Genomic DNA, 8,231 nt, shown 5'->3' on the forward strand with positions numbered 1-8,231 from the left:
ATCCCTTTAGCATAAAAAACTCTCAAGAACCCTAGATCTAGAGGTTTACCTCTTGAAACAGCCAGACTCAGGCGACCTTTGGTGCTCCCGACCAGCTTCAAACCCTCGGTATGTCTCTTTTTTTCATCTTTCTCGATTTTTATTTTTCCTTTTTTTCCACTACTTTCGGCTCCCTTTTTTTCTTGTTTAATTTCTTTTTCCTCTCACTGAATCTCTCTGGTTTTTTTCTTTCTCTTTCTTCCCCCACCAAATGGTTTCCCTGTATTCTCCTCTCTCTTTTTAACTTGATGTATGTGATTGATCCATTTTTCTGCCCGAGGAGATTGATTAGTACTTTTTTTTGGATTTGCTTTGGATATCTTTATGATTTTTTCTCTATTTTTTCACTGCTGGATGTCGATATCTGACTGATTGGTGGTCATTGTGGATGACAATACCGAGCGAGAAACGTTCGGCGAAGGCTTGTGGCTCAGTGGCTGGCTCACGCGCGCAGGGAGAGAACAATGAGATCCACGTACGGTTGGGGGAAGCTGAAGGGTCAATTGGCGACGATGACTGCTTGATACATTTGGGTTAAAACCCCTAATGTGTTTAGGGTTTGCCAAACGGGTCAGTTAGGTTTGTGTCTTGGACATGGGTTTGGGTTCCAGCTGTTTGGGTCGGGTTCCAGTTGGGTTACTGAATCCTCAGTTGGATCTGGAACTGGGTTGGATCCTAGATACGGGATTGCTGAGTGTTGAGTGGGTTTAGTGATTGATGTTGTAGTTGGGCCACATTTAGCCTGCAAAAAAATATGTAACAAAAATAAATAATAATAATAATAATATATAATAACAATATAATGTTTTTTGTAGAACTGGACAAAAACAGGTGTCTGCAAAGAGGAGGGGAAGATGAACCCTATCTATAGCTTCCCATTGTATTACTGTTAAACAAATAACAAAAAAATAAGTTGCATTCGAATGTTATCTCCCTGGTAAACCTACTAAGACAATACTAATTATTACCCCAATATGTTGAACTCTAGCGATGCTTTGTATTGAGATGGAATTTCCATCAATGCCGAAAGAGAAAACTCTGCCTCTTTTTGGGACCTATCCATATTCTTCGACATTATTTCCGTAAAATTCACAAACTACAGGAAGCAGCATTTCAGATTAGAAATATGAATACTGCATGTTACCTTTACCAACTTCAAGAAGCTAATATGAGAAAAAATAATGTCAGCAAGCCATACTTGCCTGGAAATTATCGAAGGCACGACCAGGAATGCTATCATCAAATTCTCTCATCATGTCCCATGGTCCGTCTCCTACACCGACTAAAATAATCGACAAAGGATACTCACTGCAAAGTAAATATTATATTAGGAAGTTGAATATTGAAAATAACATTTGGAGCCAGAAGCAACCATGTGGTTCCTTGCTTTCACAATTGTTGAAAATTAATAATAGCACATGGGCTGCTAAGGGGGGCTGCTAAGGGGGGGCTGCTAAGGGGTAATTTTTTTATTTATTTTATAATAGGGTTAATTATAATATTAGTCCTTAAGCTTCAGCTATAAATACCCTAGCTCATTTAGCTTTAAAATCATCACAAAAATCATTTCTTTCTCCCAATACTAGAGAGCTTTCTTGTGAGTAGTGAGTGTTTTGTAAACACCTGCAAATTTTTTCTCTTAGTAAAAGATCTACAGTAGTCCAGAGACGTAGGCACAATTGGCTAAACTCCGTTATCAATTTCGGGTATTATTTTTCCGCTTTTATTTCGCATTCGCACTAATCTAGTTATAAGGAAATTATTGATTCTCATTTTATTTCCCAACAACTGGTAATCAGAGCTTTTGGTTGTGAATTTTGTCAATTTTTTGTGAGGTTACTATTCACGTAAATAGTAAATTTTATGAATAGTAAAATTTTGTCGGCGATACGAATTTGTCGACGAAGGTGTTATAATACACGGTGGTTCGCACAAATTGTCAGAACCGATCCGAAGTAGCCAGATTCGAGTGGGAGCGATGGCTGCAGACGAAGGGAAGGTGAAAATTGAAAAGTTCGATGGTGCGGACTTTGGCTTTTGGAAGATGCAGATCAAAGATTTTCTGTACCAGAAAAATCTATATCAACCCCTCTCAGAAAAACAACCAGATGGCATGAAGAATGAAGACTGGGCTCTTCTCGACCGACAAGCCCTTGGAGTTATCCGACTGACGTTGTCCCGAAATGTTACTTTCAACATAGCAAAGGAAAAGACCACGGCGGGTCTTATGGCGGCTCTCTCCAATATGTATGAGAAGCCATCGGCCTCAAACAAAGTTCATTTGATGAGGCGATTATTCAATTTACGAATGACGGAAGGGGTATTGGTGGCACAACACCTAAATGAACTTAACACAATCACAACCCAGTTGAGTTCAGTGGAAATTGAATTCGATGATGAAGTTTGAGCTTTAATTCTCTTATCATCTTTACCAGACAGTTGGAATGCTATTGTTACAGTAGTCATCAGTTCGTCGGGAAACAGCAAATTAAAATTCGACGATGTTCGGGATCTGGTACTGAGTGAAGAAATTCGACGAAGAGAATCTGGGGAAGCATCAACCTTCTCAACCTTGCACACGGAGTCCAGAGGGAGAACTTCAGAAAGGAATTCAAATCGTAGCAGATCGAAATCCAGAAGGGGAAAATCAAGAATAGGAAATAAAGATTTTACCTGTTATAATTGCGGCAAGAAGGGTCACTTTAAAAGAGATTGCCGAGCACCGAAGAAAAATACCGGCGCACAGGAATCTACCAACTTGACGGAGGAGACAGGTGATGCCATGATTTTAAGCGTCAACAGTCTGATTGAATCATGGATTTTGGATTCAGGGGCATTTTTCCACTCCACGTCATGCCAAAAAATCATGGAGAACTATGTCAGTGGTGATTTTGGGAAGGTTCATCTTGCTGATGATGAAACCTTGAAGATCGTCGGAAAAGGAGACATCCGGCTAAAGCTGCCAAACCAGACCACCTGGAAGCTGGCAGGAGTGAGACATATTCCTGGTCTCAAAAGAAATTTGATTTCTGTTGGACAGCTTGATGGAGAAGGATACAATACAACTTTTTCAGGCTGTGAATGGAAGATTACCAAAGGAGCACTCGTCATTGCTCGTGATAAGAAGACTGGTACTCTCTATGTAACCTCAAATTTAGAGAATATCATTATAATAGCAGATGCTGATGGGAAATCAAACCTATGGCACCAAAGGCTTGGTCATATGAGCGAGAAAGGAATGAAGATACTTCTGTCAAAAGGGAAGTTACCGGATCTAAAGAATGTAGATGTTGGACTATGCGAGGATTGCATCTTTGGCAAATAAAAGAAAGTCAGTTTTGCAAAGATTGGCAAGACACCCAAGGCAGAAAGGTTAGAATTGGTTTATACTAATGTATGGGGACCATCCCCAGTTCCATCTTTTGCAGGCTCACTATATTATGTCACCTTCATCGATGATTCAACAAGGAAGGTGTGGGTTTATTTTCTGAAGAAGAAATCAGAAGTCTTCGATACCTTCAAAAAATGGAAGGCCATGGTGGAAAATGAGACTGGTTTGAAAGTCAAGCGGTTGAGGTCTGAATATGGAGGAGAGTATAGAGTCAGTAGATTCAGAGATTTCTACGCAAACAATGGGATCAAGATAGAGACAACAGTTCCCATAACACCACAGCAGAATGGCGTAGCAGAGCGCATGAACAGAACTCTGAATGAATGTGCCAGAAGTATGAGGATACATGCCAGATTGCCCAAATTTCTATGGGCTGAAGCTATCAACACTGCAGCTAACCTGATCAACCGTGGGCCCTTAGTTCCTTTGGATGGCAGAAAACCAGAGGAAGCTTGGAGCAAGAAAGAAATAAACCTTTCACACTTAAGAGTGTTTGGTTGTATTTCTTATGTACACATAAACTCTGCTGAAAGAAGTAAACTTGATGCCAAGTCCAACAAATGCGTCTTTGTTGGTTACGGTGGTGATGAGTTCGGTTACCGGTTTTGGGACTACGAAAATCGGAAGATCATCAAAAGCAGAGACGTCATTTTCAATGAAAATATTATGTACAAAGACAGGTCAACCACAGAATCAAGTAATACCGAAGCTGAAACAAAGGAATTTGCTAAGTTCGAGGAGATTTCTGGAAATGATGTTCAGATCAGTCCTGAAGCAGTTCAAGAGGAAGAACCAGGCACACCAGAACTGAGACGCTCCTCCAAAATTCCTAAACCAACCCAACGGTATTCACCTTCTTTGCACTACTTGTTGCTGACTGACAATGGTGAACCAGAGTGCTATGATGAAGCAATGCAGGTGGAGGATTCAGTCAAGTGGGAGTCTTCCATGAAAGATGAGATGGACTCGCTTATGTCAAATCAGACGTGGGAATTATCTGAATTACCACCAGGCAAGAAAGCGCTACATAACAAGTGGATTTACATGATCAAAGAAGAGCACGATGGGAGAAAACGATACAAAGCAAGATTGGTTGTCAAAGGCTTTCAGCAAAAAGAAGGTATTGACTACAATGAAATTTTCTCTCCAGTCGTAAAACTGTCTACAATCAGACTGGTGTTGAAAATTGTAGCTGCAGAGAATTTACATCTTGAGCAGTTAGATGTAAAGACAGCTTTCTTTCATGGTGATTTGGAGGAAGAAATTTATATGAGGCAGCCAGAAGGCTTCATAGATGCAGACACAAAAAACCTGGTATGCAGGTTGAAGAAGAGCTTGTATGGTTTAAAACAAGCTCCTAGACAGTGGTACAAGAAGTTCGATAGTTTCATGAGTAGCAGTGGTTTTACCAGATACCAAGCAGATCATTGTTGCTACATCAAGAGGTTCGACAACAGCTTCATTATTTTATTGTTGTACGTTGATGACATGCTCGTTGCAGGCTCAGACATGCAAGAGATTATACACTTGAAGCAAAAATTGTCGAAGCAGTTTGCTATGAAGGATCTGGGCGCTGCAAAGCAGATTCTTGGGATAAGGATCAAGAGAGACACAAAGTCGGGGACTTTGATGTTATCACAGGTTGAGTACATCAACAAAGTACTCTCTAGGTTCAACATGCAAGATGCTAAACCAGTAAGTACACCTTTAGGTGTTCATTTCAGACTCTCCAAAGACCATTCAGCAAAGACGGGGGAAGAACATGCACACATGGTGAAGGTACCGTAGTCTTAACAATTAGAAGTCTGATGTATGACATGGTTTGTATCAGATCAGATATTGCTCAAGTAGTGGGAGCTGTTAGCAGGTACATGAATAATCCGGGCAAAATACACTGGGAAGCAATCAAATGGATCCTCAGATATCTGCGGGGTACCACAAACAAAGCACTTTGTTTCAAAGGTAGAGATACGATACTGACAGGCTATGTAGATGCTGACTTAGCCGGAAATGTCGATATCAGAAGGGGCTCTACAGGGTATGTCTATACTCTAGGAGGAACCGCAGTGAGTTGGGTTTCTCAACTACAGAAGATAGTTGCTCTCTGCACAACTGAAGCAGAATATGTCGCTGTTACAGAAGCCAGCAAGGAGATGGTTTGGCTCCAAAGTTTCTTGGAAGAGTTAGGCAAGAAACAAGAAAACAATGTCTTGTATTACGACAGTCAAAGTGCTATCCATCTAGCAAAGAATCCGTCTTTTCATTCCAGAACGAAGCACATACAACTGTGATATCATTTTAGCCGGTCTCTTCTGGAAGATGGGATTTTGAAACTTGAAAAGATTAGTGGAGCTCAAAATCCGGCAGACATGTTGACAAAGACGGTAACCACGAACAAACTGAAGTTGTGTTCAGCTTCAGTTGGCATGATAGAATAAAAGACCAGAAATGCTGCTGCATTGATCGAGGTGTGAAGACAAATTAAAATCAGTCTTCAAGTGGGAGATTGTTGAAAATTAATAATAGCACATGGGCTGCTAAGGGGGGCTGCTAAGGGGGGGCTGCTAAGGGGGTCTGTTAAGGGGTAATTTTTTATTTATTTTATAATAGGGTTAATTACAATATTAGTCCTTAAGTTTCAGCTATAAATACTCTAGCTCATTTAGCTTCAAAATCATCCCAAAAATCATTTCTTTCTCTCAATACTAGAGAGCTTTCTTGTGAGTAGTGAGTGTTTTGTAATCACCTGTAAATTTTCTCTCTTAGTAAAAGATCTGCAGTAGTCCGGAGACGTAGGCACAATTGGCTGAACTCCGTTATCAATTTCGGGTATTATTTTCCCGCTTTTATTTCGCATTCGCACTAATCTAGTTATAAGAAAATTATTGGTTCTCGTTTTATTTCCCAACAACAATCGCTTTGACTGTTTTCGTTTCTTGTGGGCTTAGTCGGCCACGCTCTGTATCGACACTTCTAGTCACCTATAGACATTCAGAATAAATGAATACATGTAGAAATGTGCTTTTAGGTAGAAAGTGCAAATTTTAGCAATAGCAGATTGTTACCAGAGGAGTCTTGTAGTAATCCTAGGCGTTAGAAGGATGAAAAACAAATACGTGGTCATTCGATGCTAGGATGCGATTATAAATATATGCAGCGTACTAACCTAATATATATAACACTTTGTGTTGTAGACTTGTTCGGTGGAAAGATCTTGCACCTATTTGAAAGCACGATAAAAGGTATTGTGTCGTAAAATATATATAACACATCGAGAGAGTGTTGATCCTGTCCACTCGTTGCTCGTCGTGAAATCGATACCAACAATAAGATTAGAAGACTCCAAGCCAGCAAGGGCCAGGTCATCGGTGACATTAGGAAAAAAGAAGAGTACAACAAGCTTTTCTTACCATATCGAAAACACAGATTCAGTAGGCTAGCCAAATAGCATAACAAAGCCAATGAGGAGCATGAACGGCATTGTGAAATTTTCTACAGCTAAGGTGAAATTTACAGTACAGAGTTATGCATATATAGGCTACAGCGTCCTATAAATAACAAAAACGGTGTCTCCAAGTAGATGCCGGTGAGGTTCGAAAAGTCACTAAACATTTCTTGCATTTAAACCACTGGGAACCACAAATACAACATACCTGCTCCAAGCTATTGTCGTTATCATCTATCTTCGAATATTTTCTCTCCAGTCTCCTCTTCGACTCAGGGGTATGAGTATGACCACCATAGCTTGGAGGCGGAGGGGCATAATACCGCTCCGAAACATAGTCCCGGCCGGAGGAAGCATACGATGGCTGTGCATATCTATTATGATCCCGTGAATATGAATTAGACGCCACAGAAGAGGACTGTGCTGTGGTCAATCGTTTCGTTGTTATGCCACCCATCAGCTCTATAGTTCACATATATTCTGCACGATTCAATGTATGCAAATATGAATGGCAAAGAACACAAGTTGACTGTAAATAATAAGGTATTTTCGCAGATATTATACATAATTTTAAACCGAATAACAGGTTTAAACTCAGTTGATAATGTGTTATTATTAAGATTAAAATAATGGCATCATTTCCAGAAACAGTGTAAACAATACAAACCAGAAATTTATAAACAGTTCTAGCTGTAAACCCATAAAGCAAAAACCTTTCTTCTTTCAAATTCTACATCCGTTCATGAAAACTCATAAAAACTCAGAAACACACCAAACAAAGATACCCGTAATCCACTTCAGAAGACAATGGGGACAGTTTATGGGAAGTTTCCTTTCGACGACATTGTAGATACCCGTAATCCACTTCCCACCTTCAATCTTTTGACTTTCCAAATCATTTTCAACTGCTTTCGTATGACGCATCTTTGTCTGATAACCGCTTTACCCACCGTTATTTCCGGTTACCCCAATTTTTTTCTTACCTTTCCTTATTTTATCTGCAATTGTTTCACTAGATTTGATTTGAATTCTCAAATCAATAAAATAATAAAAAATAATATATTCGATAAAATTTAATTATGTTTCTATAATTCATTAATAAAATATTAAAGTAAATTATGTGTTTAGTACTTAAACTATTAATTTTGGTCTACTCTAGTACCTAAACATTGAATTTTATCAAAATCATACTTAAAGTTTAGCTTTTGTTTCATTTTAGTATCATAGTTTAAAATTTAACATTAAGTTTTAAAAAATTGAAAGTTTAGGTACTAAAACAAACTAAAACTAATAGTTTAAGTATTAAATACATGCATTAAGTTTTAAACGGTAAGTACTAAAATAAAACAAAAATTA

The 8,231-nt window shown here is 39.0% G+C and overlaps 1 protein-coding gene across 1 annotated transcript; it reads right to left on the reverse strand.

Moving 5' to 3' along the window:
- Positions 1-6,327: 6,327 nt before the first annotated feature.
- On the reverse strand, positions 6,328-7,524 carry LOC120187225 (E3 ubiquitin-protein ligase RGLG2-like). The gene is made up of 3 exons (XM_039190993.1): positions 7,084-7,524; positions 6,699-6,830; positions 6,328-6,411 (listed from the first exon to the last, which is right to left on the reverse strand). The coding sequence occupies exons 1-3, from the start codon at positions 7,330-7,332 to the stop codon at positions 6,328-6,330; spliced, it is 465 nt and encodes a 154-aa protein (XP_039046924.1). The 5' UTR covers positions 7,333-7,524.
- Between the last annotated feature and the right edge of the window lie 707 nt (positions 7,525-8,231).

Source organism: Hibiscus syriacus, unplaced genomic scaffold, assembly GCF_006381635.1.
Source record: "Hibiscus syriacus cultivar Baekdansim isolate YM2019G1 unplaced genomic scaffold, ASM638163v2 tig00113724_pilon, whole genome shotgun sequence".
NCBI classification, from domain to species: domain Eukaryota; kingdom Viridiplantae; phylum Streptophyta; class Magnoliopsida; order Malvales; family Malvaceae; genus Hibiscus; species Hibiscus syriacus.

What these genes read in the sequence shown, in the direction of transcription:
- LOC120187225 (XM_039190993.1), bottom strand. Translation starts at nt 7,332, where the DNA reads ATGGGTGGCATAACAACGAAACGATTGACCACAGCACAGTCCTCTTCT. An exon ending in ACGACAATAGCTTGGAGCAG is followed by an intron (nt 6,831 to 7,083) that starts GTATGTTGTATT and finishes TGGTAAGAAAAG; the next exon opens with CTTGTTGTACTCTTCTTTTT. An exon ending in GATCAACACTCTCTCGATGT is followed by an intron (nt 6,412 to 6,698) that starts GTTATATATATT and finishes GAATGTCTATAG; the next exon opens with GTGACTAGAAGTGTCGATAC.